We start from the raw sequence: 19,479 nt of genomic DNA, 5'->3' as shown, positions 1-19,479 counted from the left end.
CCAGCACTGTGTGTTTTGTTAGCCCCATCCTGCAGCTTCTGCCTACTGAGGCAGTGGTGGAGGGACCATAGCTAGGGTTGGGCCTCCCCATAAGCTGCCTCTCCTCTGACTCTAATGTCCAGCCAGCAGGGTAGGTCCTAACTCATAACCTCTACCGCCTTGGGCAGGCAGGGGACAACGCATCTTCCTGTGATACCATCCAGTCATTGACATCCCAGGGCAGGCCCAGAAAAGGATGGCCCCTGCCCTGAGAGGGTTTCACTACTCCCGGGGGCCCCCACCTCTCCCCTCCGGTCCTCCACACATTCTTGGTCTCTCAGGGGCCTCCAGGCCCTGTTCTGGAACCAGCGTCTGAGTGTGTTGGCTGTATACTGGTGCCAAGGGCAAAAATAAGCCAGGTGGTCCTCAAACCCTCACTGGTGCTGGGGTGACTTCCGACCCCTCCTCACTTCAGCCCAGTCGGTCGTGAGCGGCGGGAAGGGAAGGCTCAGACTTTCCTACCTCTCTCTGGGCCACTCCAGGCACACTCACCACATGCCACTGAGAAAAACGCCCCCAAGAGAAGGTGTAGGTAACAGGCTTTCGAAGGCCTGGAGAGTCGGGTGGGAGGAGGGGCTGGCTAGGCCGAGCCTTCAACGGGCCCCGCCCACAGTTCCGCCCACGCACCCTGGCCCCGCCAGCCCCGCCCTGCGTCCTCCTGCCGACTTTGCTCAGAGTGCCTGCTTGGAGCAGCAGCTGGGGCAGGCAGGTGAGGGGACCTCTTCGTTCACTGGCGGTGTGTATGTCCACCTGGTGCCAGGTGCTCAGACCCGAGGGCAGGGGAGGGCGCTGGACATCACGCTGGGGGTGGGTCAGCTGCCCGAGGGCTTTCAGGACCGGCTGCGGACTCAGGTCCCAACCGGGACCTTGAGTCTGCTCCCAGCCAGGCCCAGGCCTCCAAGAGTCCCTGCAGGGACCCAGGTGGGCCTCGATGGAGCTTCTCTCGCCGCCGTCACAGCCTTCACTGTTATTGCTGCTGCTACTGCTGCCACCACTGCTGGCCAGAGAGTCCTGGCAGTGTCCGCGCACCCCCTACGCCGCCTTGCGCGACTTTGACGTCGAGTACAAGGTGCCCAGCTTCTCGGCCGGAGGTCCGGTACAGGCCATAGCGACCTACGAGGGCGGCAGGGACGGGAGTGCCGTGTTTGTGGGTACACGCAATCGCCTGCACGTGCTTGGGCCTGGCCTGCAGCCAGTAGAGAGCCTGGCCACAGGTCCTGTTGGAGACCCGGGCTGTCAGACGTGTGCGGCCTGTGGCCCGGGCCCCCACAGCCCGCAAGGAGACACAGATGCACAGGTGCTGGTGCTGGAGCCAGCTCTGCCCGCACTAGTCAGCTGTGGCTCGAGCCTGCATGGGCGCTGCTTCCTGCACGAGCTAGAGCCCCAAGGGACAGCCCTGCACCTGGCACCGCCAGCCTGCCTCTTCTCCGCCAACCACAACCAGCCCGAGGACTGCCCTGACTGTGTGGCCAGTCCTCTGGGCACCCTCGTGACCGTGGTTGAGCAGGGCCATGCCTCCTACTTCTACGTGGCATCCTCACTGGATGAGACGGTGGCCTCGAGCTTCAGCCCCCGCTCAGTGTCCATCCGGCGCCTCAAGGCCGATGCCTCAGGATTCGCACCGGGGTTTGCCGCGCTGTCCGTGCTGCCGGAGCACCTCGCTTCCTATCCTATCCAGTACGTGTACAGTTTCCGCTCCAGAGCCTTTGTCTATTTCCTGAAGGTGCAGCGGCCCAGCGTGGCAGCTGCCCCGGAAGCCTTGCACACACGCCTGGCACGGCTCAGCGCTGCTGAGCCCGAGCTGGGCGACTACCGCGAACTCGTTCTCGACTGCCGATTCGCACCCAAACGCCGGCGCCGCGGGGCCACTGAGGGAGGACAGCCCTACCCAGTGCTGAGGGCGGCCCACACAGCTCCAGTGGGCAGCAAGCTAGCTGCTGAGCTGAGCATCGCTGAAGGCCAAGAAGTGCTATTTGGCGTCTTCGTGGCTAGCAGAGACAGCAGTCCCAGTGTGAATCCCAACTCTGTCGTCTGTGCCTTTCCCATCGACCTAGTGGACACTCTCATCGAGCATGGTGTGGAGCGCTGTTGTGAGCCTCCTGTCCTCCCTGGCATCCGGCGAGGCCTCGACTTCTTCCAGTCGCCTAGTTTTTGCCCCAACCCGGTGAGCAGAAAGAAGGGGCCCTCACCTGTGAGCAGGTGGTAGAATCCAGTAAGAGGGTCTGGGAGGGAGGGAGAAGGGCAGGAAGGAAGACGTTTTCTCTTCCACCCAGTTCCTTAGTGCTGGGGGCAGGTGGGGGTGTGGAGGGCATGAAGGAATCAGCCAAGCACAGGCTATACTGGAGGCTCACCTACTAGCCAGACTAGTCTCTGTTTCTCCTCCATTTTGCTCTTTCACTCTCTTAGGTACTATGGCCTCTGATTTTTTTAGGTAGTTTCCTAGATTGTGTGAGAAGCAGATTGCATCACAACTGTCTGGCAGAGACACTGCCTAACTCCGGTACAATGATCCCCTCCTACCTGCCCACCACACATACCCTCAAGGACATACACAGAGAAACAGCCCCCCACACAAGCAGATGCTAACAGATTCACACAGATACGGCTGCTCACCAACACAGTTTCTCTTTCCCTTTGGAAGCACTGTTTTGTTCCGCTTTCCAAAGAGGGTGGGGCAGGAATTGTCAGAGGATGCCCCCACCCCATTCCAGGGAGCCTCCTGGGCCTTGGAAGTTTGGGGGCTTGTCAGAGAGCCTGCATGGCTTGGGCTTCACAGACACACTCGTCCCTGATTGTCCTCTGTGGAGTGACTGGGGGAGGACCAAGGACATGGTGGGAAGGCAACTTGGCTCTAGTAGATTCCAGGAAGCTCACCCCAGTCTTGTGCAAACAACTGTAAACATCTGGGGATGAGTAAAAGCTTAGGAGGGGCTGGTTGGAAGTGGTTCACCATGAAGGAGTCCCAGACTTTCTTTCACTATGGTTGGGGCCCTGCTCTAGTTCCCCATCTCACCCCAAGTAAGAGGTCTCCCGGCCATCGCTGAATTAGGGGCTTTTCCCAGCAGACCCTACCCAGGTTCTCTCCAGCCATGGTGTCAGGGAGCTGGAACAGAGACAAACAGGACATTCCTTAAAATGCTAAGGACAAAACCCAAACTGAGAGCCATGGAAACAGTCCTACCCTAGCTTGTAAGAGGTAAAACCAAGACAATGGGGTGAACAGCACTGGATAAGTGGTCTTTCAGTGAGCTCACTCACAGTCACTGCTCTGAGTCTTTGGCTGCTCTGTGGCTCTGCTACTTCTGTGACGTTCCCCACTGACTCCTTTCTGGCTCTTACTAATGCCTCAGAGGTGGAAGGAGAATGTACGAACAGTGAAGAGTAGGGCATCTCCAGCCTCCCTCCCTCAGCTGAGTCCATCTGGGTTGAGGAGGCCCTAGGGGGGGAGAGCCCTCGTCAGGGCCTGGGCAGCCCTGCCTGCCCTCCTCTCTTCCTTCTGGGGGAGTCTGAACCTCTCACGGACTTGGCTGGTGGTCAGTGGGTCAGAAGACATCCAGCATGAGTTGGCAGTGCTAGGTTCGAGGAGGACTGATCTCAAGATGGCCCACAAGCTGGCCAGGGAGGTGTGTGAACCAGCCTGTACAGTGTTTGTCCAGTGACTGGGCATGTAGCCTCCAGGGCAACACCCACTGTGTGCTGATTGTGGCTGGCCTCAGGAAGCCTGTGGGACTCTTAGCTGGCACCTGCCTTCCATGGGTTCAGGTGGGATTTGACTCTGGAGCAGTCACCCTCCTTTGTGGGGCACTGGACACTTGAGTCATGCTCTTAGGAGCCACAGGCTGGCTTATAGACAAACCTGAAAACCCAGAGCTAAGTCCTAGGACCCAGGGGCAAGCAGACAGGGGTGTGGTCCTGATCAGGGTAGGGCCTCTTTGCCACCCCTCAGCCCCACCTGTTCCTGAGTCATGCTAAAAACACCCGCTGGCTTCCGGCTAAGGTCAGGCCCCTTTCCTGCCACAAATGAGGACAGAGTCCCAGTTCCCACCCATCCAGGCTACAGACCTAGGGTGTGTGGAATTTCTGTGCCCAGCTCTGCACCCCCAGGGCTCCTGATCAGCACTGAGGTCTCAGGACTAGGTTAAGCATACTTGGTTTGATGGGAGCCCCATGGCTGGCAAGGGAATGTGGCAAGCCCCAAGGCTACTGAGCCCTGCCTGTGCTTTGCACCCAGCTCCAATGCCTTGCATCATACCCTGATATGATTTCCCAGAAGCTTCCACAGTCCTGCCTTGGTGCCTTGAGTGCAGTCCCCCAAAACACCTTCCTATTAAGAACAGGTGACAGGTGTTTCCCAATCCCTGGGGCCTAGCCTTCAGGCCTTGGTTTTTCCCTTTTGTATCTGAAGGGGATTCAGGTTGCAGCTGGAGGTACAGGAAGATCTTTGGAGTCTCAGGGAGAAGAACCATGTTACCAGCCCCATGCTGGCCAGTTAACTTCAGAGTTTAGCCACCTTAGGCTGGAGAGAAACTGAAGCCCCCAAAGGGGACAGGGTTTGCTGAAGTACAGGGAATAACCAGCAGGGGGCAGAAGAGGACTCTGCTCAAGAGCTCAGACTTCTTGCCTGGCTCCTCTCCTGAGGGCCTATAAGGCCTTGGACAAGTGACCAAACGGTTTCTGAGCTCATTTCCTTATCTGCAAAATAGGGGTGTTGAAAGCACCCACTTTACACAGTGGTTGTGAGGCAAGAATGAGGTTGGGTCTGTGAGACTCTAAGTCATTATCAGAATGGACATGGCAGGTCAGGGCAAGGCATAGCAGACGCTGGCCTTCCAGCCTGGGCCTTCCTTCCTGGACTTACTACCTTTGAGAGCCCCATAGTTGGGAGGGGGTGGGTAAGTGGCAGACCTGGAGTCTTATCTAGCCAAGTCAGGTAAGGGATGGGGGTTTGGGCTGCTGTGGTCACTGACAGAGATCCCAAGGGGTCAATGTGTGAGGATGAGCCCTGACTCCTTACCCGACTCTCCTCAGCCTGGCCTGGAGGCCCCCAGCCCCAACACCAGCTGCCATCACTTTCCTCTGCTGGTTAGCAGCAGCCTATCACGTGTGGACCTCTTCAACGGGCTATTAGGACCAGTACAGGTCACTGCACTGCATGTGACACGCCTTGACAATGTCACAGTGGCCCACATGGGCACAACTGATGGGCGCATCCTGCAGGTAGGACCCCCATCTCCACAGGTCCTTGTTCCTGGGTCCCCTTCCCCATTTCCATTTTGCTCACAGCTAACCTATCCCAGGTGGAGCTGGCCAGATCTCTCAACTACTTGCTGTATGTGTCCAACTTCTCACTGGGTGGCAACAGGCAGCCCATACAACGAGATGTCAGTCGCCTTGGAGACCACCTGTTCTTTTCCTCTGGGGAGCAGGTAAGGTGGGACTAGGGTAGGGCCTGGGGCCAGGGCCGTGGAAACAAAGCCTCCCCATCTAATCCAGGGAGGCACTGACATACAGGTCTCACCACCCTGACCTACAATGGGACCAGGCAGTCTCTGGGTCTAGTTCTCCCTCCAGCCACCTCTGAACCACCCCTCTGCCACTCCAAGGTCTTCCAGGTACCTATCCAGGGCCCTGGCTGCCACCACTTCCTCACCTGTGGGAGTTGTCTGCGGGCACAGCGTTTCATGGGCTGTGGCTGGTGTGGGGGCATGTGTGGCCGGCAGAAGGAGTGTCCTGGCTCCTGGCAACAGGATCATTGTCCACCTGAGCTTACTGAGGTATGACTTGCTTGGCAGGGCCCAGGTAAGGGTGGGACAAGCTGGGCCTGGAGTGGGGGTCAGCATGTGTTAACCATGATCCTCAGGCCTGGAATGTCCCCAATATCAACAAGGAGGGTATTCTTGTCAGAGGGGATGGCACATGCAAAGACTTAGAGGCAGAAAAGTGCCTGACTGAGGACTACAAGTGACCTAGGAGACTTGGAGGGAGGGCAGGCAAGGGGCATAGCAGAAAACCCTGGGAAAAGCAGACAGCTGAGAGCCCGGATGCACACAGGGACTCAGGCTCTCTCCCTCTCTTCAGTTCTACCCCCAGAGTGGACCCCTAAGGGGCAGCACAAGGCTGACCCTGTGTGGCTCCAACTTCTACCTGCGCCCTGCTGATCTGGTGCCTGAGGGCACCCATCAGGTCACCGTGGGCCAAAGTCCCTGCCGACTGCTGCCCAAGGACAGCCCAAACCTCAGGTACAAGCTGGCCTCTGCGCTTCCTGTCCCTGACAGGGGTGACCAAGCAGCCCCTTCCCTGTGAGACCCTGTCTTCTGCTTACTGGGGGCAAGGAGATATCAGGCAAACTGCAGTGACTCTGGTTGCTTGGTGTCTAAGGAGACCTCTCTGTCCCTGCTTGAGCCTGCATATGCCCTACCTGTCTGTTGAGTCATGGAACTGGGCAAGGTTAGTCCCTGCCTCACCAGATCCTGCTTACCTTGGAGGAAGGCACGAGTAAAGAGATACCATCCTCAGGCTCAGAGGAGACCTGTGGTATGTAGCAGGCATACAGCCAGGCCTGTGTGACCCCTGGCTGACCTTGGGTTCCCCTGGTACCCTAGCCCAGTGCCCCGGAAAGACTTTGTAGAGGAGCTTGAGTGTGAGCTGGAGCCCTTGGGCATGCAGCCAGCCGGGCCCGCCAACATCAGCCTCACTGTGACCAACATGCCACCAGGCAAGCACTTCCAAGTGGATGGCACCTCCATGCTGCAAGGCTTCTCTTTCATGGTGAGGCCACCTTGCCTTGTCTGTACCCTTGGCCAGCCAGGCAATGTGGGCAAGGAAGGGCTTGGAGTGGAAGGCCTTTTATGCCAAGCTAAGCCACCTCTATGTCTTCTTAGGAGCCAGTGCTGACAGCAGTAAAACCCCTCTTTGGCCCACGGGCAGGGGGCACCCGCCTCACCTTTGAAGGCCAAGGCCTGTCTTTAGGCACCAGTCAGATGGTGCTGGTCAATGGGACTGAGTGCCCACTGGAACAGTAAGTGCCAACATGCAAGGGGAGGGGAGGCCACAGGGCTCCCCACTCAGGGAGCCCTTACCAGGTGGGCCTTGGATCCTACCAGGGCAGAGAGAGCAGCGCTCAAATGGTCAGTGTAGGGAGCAGGTCCAGGAGGAAGGGTCTGTTGCCCCCTCCAGCCCACGGGTGGTTTGGGGATGGTGAGAGAGCCCATCACAGAGTTAATTGGCTCTAGACAAGGCTTTGGGGAACATTTTCTGCCCTGCCTTCTTCTTGGAAGCCTTAAAGACCCTGTCTTCAAACAGACTCATTGATAATGGGCAGGGTGGGAAGATGACCAACAGAAGAACTGAGAGGGATTGGCAGACCTTAAAGGAGGTGGGTCTGGCCATCACCTGAAGGGTGATCCTGAGACCAATCCTCCCACCCCTACCCCCACCCCGTTCTGCAGGGTCAGCGAGGGGCAGCTCTTATGTACTACGCCCCCTGGGGCTGCTATGGCCAGGGTTCCCATTCACCTGCAGGTGGGGGGCGCTGTGGTGCCAGGCTCCTGGACTTTCCACTACCTGGAAGACCCCATTGTGCTGGGCATCAGCCCCAACTGTGGCTACATGTAAGTGCCACCCCCTTGCCCACTCTGGTCTCCTAAGGAATGAGGGAGGCAGCCTCAGAGAGCACCCCAAGCCCACCACATTGCTTTCCTCCACAGTGGCTCCCATGTCACCATCCATGGCCAGCATCTGACTTCAGCGTGGCACCTAGTGCTGTCATTCCATGATGGGCTTATGGCAGTGGAAAACAGGGTGAGCTGTCACTGGCAGCTGCCAAATGGACACTAGCCAGGAGGGAGGAAGGCTGGATCAATCCTCTGAGTTCTAGCTCTACCCCGTGCTGGGCTGAGGAGACTGGGGTGGCCGTAGGTGGGATGCCTAGCTAACCACTCTCGCATGGGCCCTAGCAGTGTACAGGGCACCTCCCGGAGCAGCATCGGTGCCGCCTGCCAGAATATATCGTCCGAAGCCCCCAGGGGTGGGTAACAGGGAACCTGAGTGCCTGGGGGGATGGAGCTGCTGGCTTCACGCAGCCCGGCTTTCGCTTCCTGCCCCCACCCCATCCACCCACCACTGACTTTGCCCCACTGAAGCCTGAGGAGCACGCTGTTAAGTTTGAGGTAAGTGTGGGGGATGGAGGCCAGGGACGGTGAAGGGTTAGGGCTGAAGCCTTGCCCAGAGGAGATGGGGGCACTGGCCAGTCCTTATGACTCTCTGCAGTATATTGGGCTGGGCGCTGTGGCTGATTGTGTGGACGTGAACGTGACCGTGGGTGGTAAGAGCTGCCAGCATGAGCTCCGGGGGGATGTGGTCATCTGCCCTCTGCCTTCCTCCCTGCAACTTGACAAGGATGGAGCCCCACTGCAGGTAGGCAGCTCAGCTGGCTCTCCACATGAGACATGGGCCAGGGCTTGCAGGCTGGGCCTGAGCTGCCACCTGCCCCCAGGTCTGTGTGGATGATGGATGTCACATCCTGGGCAGGGTGATACGGCCAGGCCCAGAGGGGGTCCCACAGAGGCTACTCCTTGGTGTCCTGTTGGCCCTGCTCCTGCTTGTGGCTGCACTGGCCGCTGCGCTGATCTTCAACTACTGGCGGAGGAAACAACTGGGTGAGCTCTCCACTCCCCTCCTGACTTGGCCTATACCAAACCATGGCATCTCCAAGTCCTCTTTCTGCCCAGGCCTTGGAGGTCTGCCCATACCTCCTGGGGACTGAGTTTGGAGAGGCTGGCCACCAGGGGCTGTCTTTCCACAGTCCTTTCTCCAAACCTAGATGACCTGGCATCCTTGGACCAGACCACTGGAGCCATCCCCTTGCCTGCACTCCGCTCAGGTTCTGACTACAGAAATGGCCTTGGTGAGACGGGGGAGGTGCTGAAAGCTGGGGCCACACCCTCTGTTCCACAGGCCCCTCACTTCCTCTCCTCCACAGCAGCCCCTGCCACTCATGGTCTGGATTCCACCACACAGAGCCACAAAGCATCCGTCTCAGACAGTGGGGACGGGTCCTGTGTCCCACTGTTGCAGACAGAGTCCATCCAGCTTGGGGACTTAGACTCTGCACTCCTGACCGAGGTCAAGGATGTGCTGATCTCACATGAGCAGGTGGTCACCCACAGGGACAGAATCATTGGCAAAGGTATGGGGGCCAAGCCAGGTGGGGCTGGGGCAGAGATGGAGTCCTGAGATGACATGGACTCAAGGGGCATTTGGGCAGGACTCTGCTCTGGCCTTTCCACCAACCTTTGTGACCTCGGGAATACCACGTAACCTCTCTGAGCCTCCATTTGCTCATCTGTGAAATAGTAATTAGTTCTGTCTTCAGTGGATTCTGGTGCAGATTAAGTAGGCATGGGAGGGGTGCAGGCTCTGTCATTATGTAGCTGCTATTTGTTTTTAATATCACATCGGCCAGTTGGTGCTCTGAGGTTTGGTTGCCAATGAGAGGGTGTGGTGTGCACCCTGAGCATTGGGGCCCTCTCACCATCTCCCCCTCACCAGGCCACTTTGGAGTTGTCTACCATGGAGAATACACAGACAAGGACCAGAATCGAATCCATTGTGCCATAAAGTCGCTGAGTCGTAAGTAGGGAAGAGGCTAGGAAGATCCCGGTCCCTGCTGTGCTACCACCTTGCTGAGTAACCCTGAACAGGAGAACTTTCTTCTCCATTTCTCCATCTGACCCTGGCAAAGGGTCTTCCTGCCCTGAGTCTGACTCAAGCCACTCCACAGGCATCACAGAGGTGCAGGAGGTGGAGGCCTTCCTGCGCGAGGGGCTGCTCATGCGTGGTCTGCACCACCCAAATGTGCTGGCTCTCATCGGTATTGTGCTGCCCCCTGAAGGGCTGCCCCAGGTGCTGCTACCCTATATGCATCATGGAGACCTGCTTCAGTTCATCCGCTCACCCCAGCGGGTCAGTGCTCGGGTCAGGAGACTTGGGCAGCAGCTGGGGATGAGTTGCTATGCCCTTGCCTACCGACCCACCTGTGCCCCTAGAACCCCACGGTGAAGGACCTCATCAGCTTCGGCCTTCAGGTAGCCCGTGGCATGGAGTACCTGGCAGAGCAGAAGTTTGTGCACAGAGACCTGGCTGCTCGGAACTGCATGTGAGGGGCCGGAGCATTTGGGGTGAAGGAAGGGGGCAGGGCACCAGGGTGCACAGCTGCCCAAAGGCATCTCAGGGAAGGGCCCACGCTCCAGCCCTTGCTGTGCAGCCCTGGGCATGTCCTCCCCTCTCTGGGCCTCAGTTCTCCTATCTGCCCAGTGCAGGCTTAGATTGGACACAGTGGCTCTGAAACCCTGTGAAGGCCTGGAGTAAATGGGTTTAGGGCCAGGTGGGGGCCAGTCCTGAGTATGATCCCCTGCTCTCAGGCTGGATGAGTCATTCACAGTCAAGGTGGCTGACTTTGGCCTGGCCCGTGGTATCCTGGACAAGGAGTACTACAGTGTTCGACAGCATCGCCATGCTCGCCTCCCTGTCAAATGGATGGCACTGGAGAGCCTGCAGACCTACAGATTCACCACCAAGTCTGATGTGGTGAGGCCCCACCTGCCCCAGAGTCCACATGGCCTCAGTGTCCTGGGAGAGCACTTGGCCTTGCCCTTTTAGGTCCAGATGATGATCTGAGCCCAGGGAATCCCTAAGCTGAGCAGCCCCCGCAGCCCATTTGCCCACCTCTTGAGCAGGTCTAAGATAGAGCCCTCTTGCCACGGCAAGAGGGGGCTCTGAACTCATTGGTTCCTTGCAGACAATACAGGGCCTACAGGCCCAACTCTGGGCAGGGTCTGGTGATGAGAGGAGACTGAGGAAAGATGCGTGTGAGATACTGAGGAGCGGGCTCTGATTGATTTCCAGCTGGAGGACTCTAAGAGATAGAGGACCTGGGGGGCCCACCTATCCCCAAATTTGGGGTAAGAGTTGAGTCTCCTTTCTCCTTCCCACAGTGGTCATTTGGTGTGCTGCTGTGGGAGCTGCTGACACGGGGCGCCCCACCATACCCCCACATTGACCCTTTTGACCTCACTCACTTCCTGGCCCAGGGTCGACGCCTGCCCCAGCCTGAATATTGTCCTGATTCTCTGTGAGTATGTGGAGGTGGTAGTGGGAGGGAGCTGGGCCCCAGAGACAAGGAAGGGACAGGAGACAGTGTTCTTGCCTGGCTCTCGGACTGATCCTCTGGTTGACCTGGAAAGGGACCCTCTCTGGACCTCAGTTTCCTCATCTGTGGACTGGTTCTACCAGCATTTAGGGCTGAGTGCTGGGAGGAGATCATGGTTGCCATGGTAACAGTACTCCCCACTCAGAGTCTGGGTTGAGGCCAGTGATTTGATTTCTCAGCACTCCTCACCCCACCCCCGCTAAGGGGGGCCTGTTTTCCATCTTTTCCATTCATTTAACCTCAAAGAGAGGTTCCATTAGCTCCCACACTAGCCCCCACCCCCAACATCTCCCTACTGGATATAGTTTCAGATTCCCTGATCCCAAGGCATGGTGACAACTATGAAACAGTCACTGTGCCTGCCCAGTGGGTCTGTGCCGGGGTTCAGCTTCAGAAGCAGTATACGTGCCTTGTCTGTGCCCAGATCTTTGTGGTTAGAACAGGAAGAACCAGGTCACAGGTAAAGGTAGTTGATGATTCCAATCTCAGACTGTGCTCTAGAAGGGTACGAGTAACCCTTCTTCCCAGCCCCTGCCTGCCTTGGGTTTGATCTTTATTATTCATTTCACTAATGCCTCTGGTTTGAAGTAAGTGAAATCATCTTTACTACCCATCTGCCCCTGGGTCAGGTTCCCTGAAGCAGACTCTCACCTGGAGCTGTATATACAGGGAGTTTATTGATAGACTGGGGGAACCTGAGTCCTCTGAGTGGGGAGTACTATTACCATGGCAACTGTGATCTTCTCCCAGCCCCAAATGCTGGTGGAACCAGTCCACAGATGAGGAAACTGAGGCCCAGAGAGGGTCCCTTTCCAGGTCAACCAAAGGATCAGTCAGAGCCAGGCAAGCAGAGAGTCCAGGGAAGCAGGACTGGGCAGGTGGAGAAGTTGGGCTGCCATGCAGATGCCGCAGAGGCTATAGCCCATCCTTGGGCTATAGCCCAGGGGGCTGCTTGATCTGGGGTGGCTCTTTGGAGTTTTAAGAAATATATATATATATTTAAGAAATATATATATATATATATACACACACACACACACACACACACACACACACACACATATATATGTATCTTTTTATTTTATATTTTTTAATTAAAAAAAGCTTTTTAATGTTTATTTATTTTGGGGAAAGAGAGACAGAGCATGAGCAGGGGAGGGGCAGAGAGAGGGGACACAGAATCTCAAGCAGGCTCCAGGCTCTGAGCTGTCAGCACAGAGCCTGACGTGGGGCTTGAACTCACAAACTGCAAGATCATGACCTGAGCTGAAGTCGGCTGCTTAACCGACTGACCACCGACTGGGCACCCAGGTGCCCCTTTTAATGTTTTTTGAGAGAGAGAGAGAGAGAGAGATAGTGTGTGAGCAGGGGAGGGGCAGAGAGAAGGGAGACACAGAATCTGAAGCAGGCTCCAGGCTCTGAGCTGTCAGCACAGAGCCCAATGTAGGGCTGGAACCCACAAACTGCGGGATTGTGACTTGAGCTGAAGTCAAACGCTTAACCAACTGAGCCATCCAGGAGCCCCAGAGTTTTACGAAATTTAGATCAAGGGGCCAGGTCCTTGTACTGGACATTAATAAGTCACTGGTCATAGTGTGAGCTTGGGGGAGGCAGTTACTTTCTGCCTGGGGTGATTCCTAGGGAGGGCTTTAGCCAAGGGTCAGCAGCACCCACTGGGAGGATGAAGGGGGATCTGGGTGGACCATCACAGCATCCACTAGACCAGACCAAGTCTCTTTTCCACTTGAGGCCTCAGTTTCCTTATCTGTAAAGTTTGGATGATGACAGTACCACCCTCAGAGTCTGAGAATTATGAGATTATTGTGTGTAGGGCACTTAGTGTCATTTAAGGCAGAGGCAGCATTTCCAAGATGAAGAGGCATGTATTGGGGCCCACCAGGTAAACCCACAGAAACAATGGCTGGGCATCCCACATGTCCATGTCTCAGGACTTTTAATCTCCATTTCACTGGACATGGGCTCCCTTCCTAGAAGACCTAAGATGATAACTGATAGCCTGTGAACTGCACCTTAAGCTAAGTAAGTGCTTCACAGGCATCCTCCCACCCTATGCCGCCACAGCTCTGTGATCAGAGAAGGATCCAGAGACACAGAGAGGTTAAGAATCTTGCCCAAGATCACATTGCTCAGGTCACACCGGGCTCAGGAGTCCAAGCTCTTAATCCCTGGGGCAATTCAACCTCTGCCACGGTGGGGAGGCAAGACTGGAACAGCAATCACAATGCTGAGAAGAGCTGCCTCTGACTGGGCAATGCTCTGCACTAGGCCCTGTTACCTGTTCTCGTTCCCGTGCGGCCTGCCAGAGGATTAAGAGCAGGTGGGCAGCCTGGAATCTCTGGGTGGGGATGTGCCCTGCCTCTGACATGCCCCTCTCCCCACAGGTACGCAGTGATGCAGCGCTGCTGGGCTGCGGACCCTGCAGGGAGACCCACATTCTCAGCGCTGGTGGAGGAAGTGGAGCACGTGGCGGCCAGGCTGCTTGGGGACCACTACGTGCAGCTGCCTGCAGCCTACGTGAACCTGGGTCCTGGTGCCTCGGATGAGGCAAACATGCACCCAGAACAGTCGCAGACCCCACCTGTGCACAGGATCGCACGTCGGCCCTGGCCTTCCTCAGAGCCACCACAGCCCACGTGACCTCTGCCCTAGGCAGGCCCCAGGGATTGGACCTGCCTAGCAGCCAGGGAGTTAATCCCAAACTGTCTCTAGGCCATGCCAGGCCAGGGGCAGCCTGAGCTGGCTTCTGCCCTGTCCCTGCCCCCTTAACTTTCAGGGGTGACAGGAGGGAGCAAGGCACTTGTCCCTTCACTCCAGAGAGGGAGCAGTGAGAATGATCCTTGATGCGAGGAGTATTTACAGCATACCTGGTGTGTGCTTGACCTTCTGGGCACAGGGGACTTAACAGTGACCGCACAGACACTGGCCCTTGAACTAGTAAATGAACCAACGAATCATCAAGTGCAAATCGTGGTCAATGCTATGAAAGAAAGACAGGCTGCTTTGAGGGAATGGAGGTCAGCTTTAGAGAGAGAATAGAGGTGAAAGAAACCTCCCCAGGAGGTGACATTTCTGCTATAACCCTGTCAGGTAGGAACTGTGCCAGAAGCAGAGGTGGGGGAAGACAGTTTTGGGCAAAGTGAGCAGCACATGCAAAGACTCTGAGGCTGGAAAGGGGTTGGATCAGTAAGAAGGCTCCAGAGAACAGGAAGGGTAGGGCAAGGTGCTAATTCAGGTTACAGGGCCCTGGGGACTTCTTGATGGAACCAAGAGGGGTGAGTTGAGTACCCAGGCATGCAGTAGTCAGAATGGCTTCTCCCACTGCCCAGCCCATGTCTGTCCCTTTCCCCAGGCCCCGGCTGCTCTCAGGGCTCCTACTCTGCCTGCAGCTCCCCCCCCCCCCCACACACACACTGTCAGGACATAGAGACTGGCTCCCCTACCTCAAAGCCTACCAGCATTGCCCTTATAGCCTTGAGAGAGATGAGCCAACAGCAAGGCCTCACCAGCCTTTTAAGGCACCAGCTTCAAGATGCTAGACTGCCCAGGCTATTTATACTTGTCAAGACCACTGCACAATAGCCACTAGAGGGGCAGACTCCACTGGAGAGCGAGAACAGTTTCCTCCTTGTACCACTCTTCTCCCACACCCTTGATGCTAAGGGCACAGCTTGGATGTCAGTGACTGGGCCCAGGGCATGCATCATGGTAGTTCTTCTCTCTTACACAGGACCCCTATAGCCTCCCTCCCACCAGTTGGGAGACCCCAACTCATCCTAAGGGGAGCAAGCTCCCTCTCCTGTGAGTTGCCAATTTTTTGCCCTGTCACACATGTAACACTGGGTTTGAAGCAAGAGCTCCCTGGTAAATAGAGTGGGGGTTTCCTTGGGACTGGAGCTGCCCAACTGTTCTCTACCCATAGGAGGCCCTGCCATGGGGAGACTAAGGATCCTGAGGACATGTGGGTAAAGCTTAAAAGGGGATCTTCTGCTCAAGTGCAGGGTTCCAAAGATCAGGGTCTCTGATCTGGAGAGATGGACTCTATCTGCCTGTTTACCACTGTACCTCTGATCCCTACTCAGTCATAGAGGATGTCTTATAGCCTTGCATGTTCAGCCAGAGACCCCTGGTCCCTGTGTGTGCATGTTGTGTGTGTGTGGTGGGGGGAAATCAATTGTGTCACCCTGAGGCTACAAGAGAGATGAGTGAAATGTCCTAGAGTACCCCTGACAGCCATAGTCGCCATACTAGTTGGAAAGGGCTGTCTCCATCCCTCCAACTTGCAGTCCTCCTGCTCTGACCTCATGCTGGGGATCTGAACGTCATCCAGAGCTCCCCGCCCTGGGTGGGGAGTGAGGAGAAGGCCCAGGGGCCTCTCTGAAGCTGGACTGAGGCTCCTTCTCCACCGAGCCCTTGAAACTCATGGACCACTGTCTCATCTGCTCATAAGAGAGGGGCTTGGAGAAGAAGGGGTCTCTGCTTGGGAGGGGAGCTTAGCAGGAGAGGCCTCTCAGAGAAGGCAGATGGAGGATAGCTCCAGGTATCAGCTCTCCTGTGCAGCCAGAATGTGGGGCTTTGGACATATTTCTGAGCCAAGGGCCTCTGGGCCTCTGGGCTTCCCAGGATTCTCCAGGGAAGGGGCCTAGTTAAGCAGGTGCTTGGGCTCCTGGATCATGGCACAGCTGCACCCCCTCCCAGTGCTGCAGCCCCCAAGCTCTGAGCTCCATTCTCAGAGCCACCCGAATAGTCACAATTTCAGCTGGAGTGTCAGAAACTGGAACTGTTTCAGGGTTTCAAATTCCTGACTGGGCCACCAGGGAGAAGAAGAAGGGAGGGTTAGTTCTAGGCCCCAGATGGGCTGGGGGACCTAGAACGTTTCTGAGTGGCTTCCAAGCCAGTGAAGGCTGAGCTGCCTTTCCCCTGGGGGAGGCCTGACTAGTATCTCAGGCATGGTGGGTGGCTGGTGCAAGGGGAAGTTTACTGGTGGCCATGGTGGGCCTAGGCCCACCACTAGGATGGGATGGGGTGAGCAGAGGCTTCTTCTAGGGCTTTGGGAGTCCAGTCTTTCCACCATGAGCTGTGGAAAGAAGGTACCAGCTCCCCTGCCTCATCTCCCCCTATCACAGCCCAGGGGGGGGCTGGGGGCAACAGGTGCCAGTAAAGGCTGGAGGGAGGCTAGGATGGGAGCTGGGGCTGAGGAAGCTGCAGATGACTCACAGCTTCTTGACCGCCCATTGGTGTCACTGTTGTCTGGCACCTGGAGAGCATGCATGGGGTAGACCACCCGCTTTGATGGGGGACGATGAGTCTGGTCTGAGATCCTCCTTATGCCTCAGTCCCAGCCTTTCAGAGAATTTTCCCAGGGACCCAAAGGCCCTCTGGGGTCACACACAAGGGCCCCAGATATTGCCCCATTCCAAACTTTGAGATCTTCCTGGGACACTGGCCTCACCAGTCACTCCCTCAATGCAGCTCCTGAGGCCAGAGCTCCACCTACTTCAGAAATTAACTCCCTTTACCTGTAGAGTGGGTCGGGGGAAACATGGGCACTGCTGGGAGTGTCTGAGGCTCCAAGAGGCCCAGGCTGCATCTTACACTTACTGCCTCTGCCTGGGGAGAAGCAGTCCCAGGAATCAGTAGCTGAGCACTGAGCCTTATCTACCAGGCCCTAACGAGAAACACCTTTTACTCCATGTGGCGTTGGAAAACTCCCCTCTGTGAAGTCCCCAGGAACTGAGCGTCTCTTCACTCAGAGCCTCTGCTCTGCCCAGATGAGGGTCCTAGCCAAGAGGTGGGGCTACGCCAGCCCAGAGGAGTGGGGATGACTCCGTGAAGGGCCCCCGGTGTTCCCCATCTGGCACAGGGGCCTGCTGAGCCTCGTTCTCTCCTGCTACTCCTTTGGGGTTTGCTCTAGCTAGAGTTTCTAACCCAATGAGTGTAGATGCCAGGAGATCCTGGGCAGCTGTGACATTCACATCTGACTGAGGTGGCCTCATGGCTGGGCTTGGGTTCTTCAGGTTTGAGGATGGTGACCTGGAGCATGAGCATGGCCTTCACAGTTGGTCCTCCCCTGGTGGGAGTCCTTGGCCCAAAACTTGGCAGGTGGTGCCCAGCAGCTGGCAGAGCTTGCCTGACCCAGCTCAGAACATAGGTGTGGCACCTGGATCCCAGCCACCTCACACTGATATCCTCAGACCCCCTTAAAAATGACTGTTTCTCCTGAATCCTGCTACCCACCCACCCAATCAGTCTGTCTCTGATAGGAACTCTCAGCTCCTGAGCCTCCCCGACAGCCTCTGCATCTTGTTCTCTATCCCCCTCAGTGCCCCGAACATCTTCTGCCTCCAGTTCCAGGATATTCATGGTAGGTCTAGCAGGGATGGCAGTGCTGCCTGGAGAGGGAGGCAACACCACCACACTCTCCTCTTGTAGGATGAGGATCCCAGCACCTGCGTCTGCCCTACCATTGCTACTCATTCCCCTGCAACTTCTGCTCCTCCCATCTGGCAGCCCTGACCTTGTCAGGAAAGCAGAGGTACTTGTGGCCCTGACAGCCCAGACAGAGGGTCCTGACAGGAGGCCCTTATATTTAGCCGTCACCAGTCTCACTGTCGCTCAGTGGAAGCTCAGAGGCAAGGCCCACGGTAGTGCCTATTTTGAACTCAGGTGGTGGGAGCTGAGGGAAGTTGCTCAGGAGAGGGAGCACCAGAGGCTCTCAATGCCGGGGGCATCCTTGCCTTCTCTCCTCTCTATTCCTTTTTAGGTTGGTTTAGCCACCTGCACACTTGTGGAATGTCTTGGACTGGGCACTTGGGATCTGGGAACATATCAGGAAAGGCAGGGGACTCAAAGCAGCTGGCAGCCAAGGGCACAGGATTCGGTCTGCTTGGAAGCCAGTGCTCGCTTTCTCATGTCACAAGTCCCACCAGTGCAGTCTGGTCCCAAAGGTCCCAAAGGAGTCAGCGTCACTCCTGGACTCTGTGCTAGTGCCAGCTCCAGCCAGGCATCGATTATGCTGACATTTCCTCCAAGCTGGGGAGCTCCCTCTTCAAAGGGGGAAAGGAATCCTTTGGGCAGCCCCAGTCACCCTTCCCACATGGCTCCTTGCCCATGGGCTCTGACCCAGCCATCTGTTCTTAAAGTTGCCCCCACCCTCCACTGGGCCCGGGTTCTCCAAGGACCCCGAGGGAGGGCAGATCTCACCTCCCCTCTGCAGATGTGGTTGGAGGTCTCTTCTCAATAGTCATGAAGTTATGCATGCCTCTGGCAGCACTTCCTCTGCCCCCACCTATGCTGGCTCCTGGCTGGGGAGCTGCTCCCAGGGACGGTGAGGAGCTTGCCCTGGCCCCGAAGCAGTCAGGGTGTCTCTGCCGTTGCCCTCCCTCCAGGCTGGTGCGGCTGGCCATCTTTCACGCAGAGTTACGTAAGCTTGAGTCAATTGGAGCTCAAGCAGTTCATTGTGGGCTATTTTTAAGCTGTAACACATTACAGCAGAGGGGTCACTGCACCGAGGCTTGCAGGGAAGGTTGTTTAAACATCTGTTATTTAAATTTCCCTGTGCCTTAGAGCTCAAAAGCCACATCCTCCCGGCACTCTTGGATCTGCATTCCACATCCCAGATTAGGAGTAGATTATCACCCCTCACCCCACCATTGGTTCCCCTAGGGCTGTTCTCTGAACCCTTGGCTGTCTCCCTTTGGGGTCAGGCATGGGGACCAGGGAGGAGGAGGGGTCGGCTATCTCTAGGGAATGGGTGAATTCTGGCCAGGAGAGACTTCAGGGAAGCCGGAAGTTAGTGCTCATGGGTCATTCGGACAGGCCCAGAGTAGAGAGTCAGGAGAGGAAAATACAGAGAAAGCACTGTGGAGCTGTTTGTGGAGCCAGGAGACCAAGAATGCCTCCTTCCTTTGTGGGGGTCTCGGTTTCCCATCACTACCCAGAGAGGGTTGGGTCAAAACATCCTTTTAGGTCTTTTCTGAAGCCTTCCTGTACCTGGGCTGTGCTCCTATGTGGAATGCCCTCCCTTCACAGGTCTAAATGCTACCTAGCTGCACCCTCTGGGGCAGAATGGCTGGAGTATGAGACCCTGGACAGTGGGCATAAATCTCTCAGGAAACACGCCTTGCCTTTTACTCTATTTACCAAGTGGTTGCCTCCACTGGGAGCTCTCTAAGGTTCCTTCTGATCCTAGATTTTCTGGCGATATCCAGAGT

At 56.5% G+C, this 19,479-nt stretch overlaps 1 protein-coding gene and 1 long non-coding RNA gene across 13 annotated transcripts; one reads left to right on the top strand and one right to left on the bottom strand.

The window, feature by feature from the left end:
- The first annotated feature begins 827 nt into the window (after nucleotides 1-827).
- MST1R (macrophage stimulating 1 receptor) lies at nucleotides 828-14,234 on the top strand. 12 transcript variants are annotated; one of them, XM_040445413.1, is made up of 20 exons: nucleotides 828-2,203; nucleotides 5,068-5,256; nucleotides 5,337-5,465; nucleotides 5,643-5,813; nucleotides 6,118-6,278; nucleotides 6,642-6,807; nucleotides 6,921-7,057; nucleotides 7,488-7,649; nucleotides 7,746-7,839; nucleotides 7,998-8,207; nucleotides 8,308-8,454; nucleotides 8,534-8,696; nucleotides 8,843-8,944; nucleotides 9,020-9,226; nucleotides 9,589-9,669; nucleotides 9,821-10,002; nucleotides 10,086-10,195; nucleotides 10,461-10,626; nucleotides 11,034-11,170; nucleotides 13,651-14,234. In XM_040445413.1, the coding sequence occupies exons 1-20, from the start codon at nucleotides 971-973 to the stop codon at nucleotides 13,904-13,906; spliced, it is 4,203 nt and encodes a 1,400-aa protein (XP_040301347.1). In that variant the 5' UTR covers nucleotides 828-970; the 3' UTR covers nucleotides 13,907-14,234. The 12 variants fall into 12 exon arrangements, with proteins under 12 accessions (XP_040301347.1, XP_040301355.1, XP_040301354.1 ...); XM_040445421.1 differs by having other exon boundaries at nucleotides 7,995-8,207; nucleotides 8,861-8,920; nucleotides 9,023-9,226; XM_040445420.1 differs by having other exon boundaries at nucleotides 7,995-8,207; nucleotides 8,861-8,920.
- LOC121011219 (uncharacterized) lies at nucleotides 2,649-5,142 on the bottom strand. Its single transcript, XR_005781542.1, has 2 exons — nucleotides 5,054-5,142; nucleotides 2,649-3,142 (listed from the first exon to the last, which is right to left on the bottom strand). It is a non-coding gene; the product is annotated as an uncharacterized LOC121011219 (long non-coding RNA).
- Nucleotides 14,235-19,479: the final 5,245 nt, after the last annotated feature.

This window comes from Herpailurus yagouaroundi, unplaced genomic scaffold, assembly GCF_014898765.1.
Source record: "Herpailurus yagouaroundi ecotype Mexico unplaced genomic scaffold, PumYag 193, whole genome shotgun sequence".
NCBI classification, from domain to species: domain Eukaryota; kingdom Metazoa; phylum Chordata; class Mammalia; order Carnivora; family Felidae; genus Herpailurus; species Herpailurus yagouaroundi.
Note: the sequence above shows the minus strand (reverse complement) of the source record. Positions and strands in the feature narration are given on the sequence as shown.

Excerpts from the sequence above, each read along its gene's own strand:
- MST1R (XM_040445409.1), top strand. The coding sequence starts at position 971 with ATGGAGCTTCTCTCGCCGCCGTCACAGCCTTCACTGTTATTGCTGCTG. Across the intron at positions 5,814-6,117 it reads GTCCACCTGAGCTTACTGAG|TTCTACCCCCAGAGTGGACC; the intron begins GTATGACTTGCT and ends CCCTCTCTTCAG. Across the intron at positions 6,808-6,920 it reads TGCAAGGCTTCTCTTTCATG|GAGCCAGTGCTGACAGCAGT; the intron begins GTGAGGCCACCT and ends ATGTCTTCTTAG.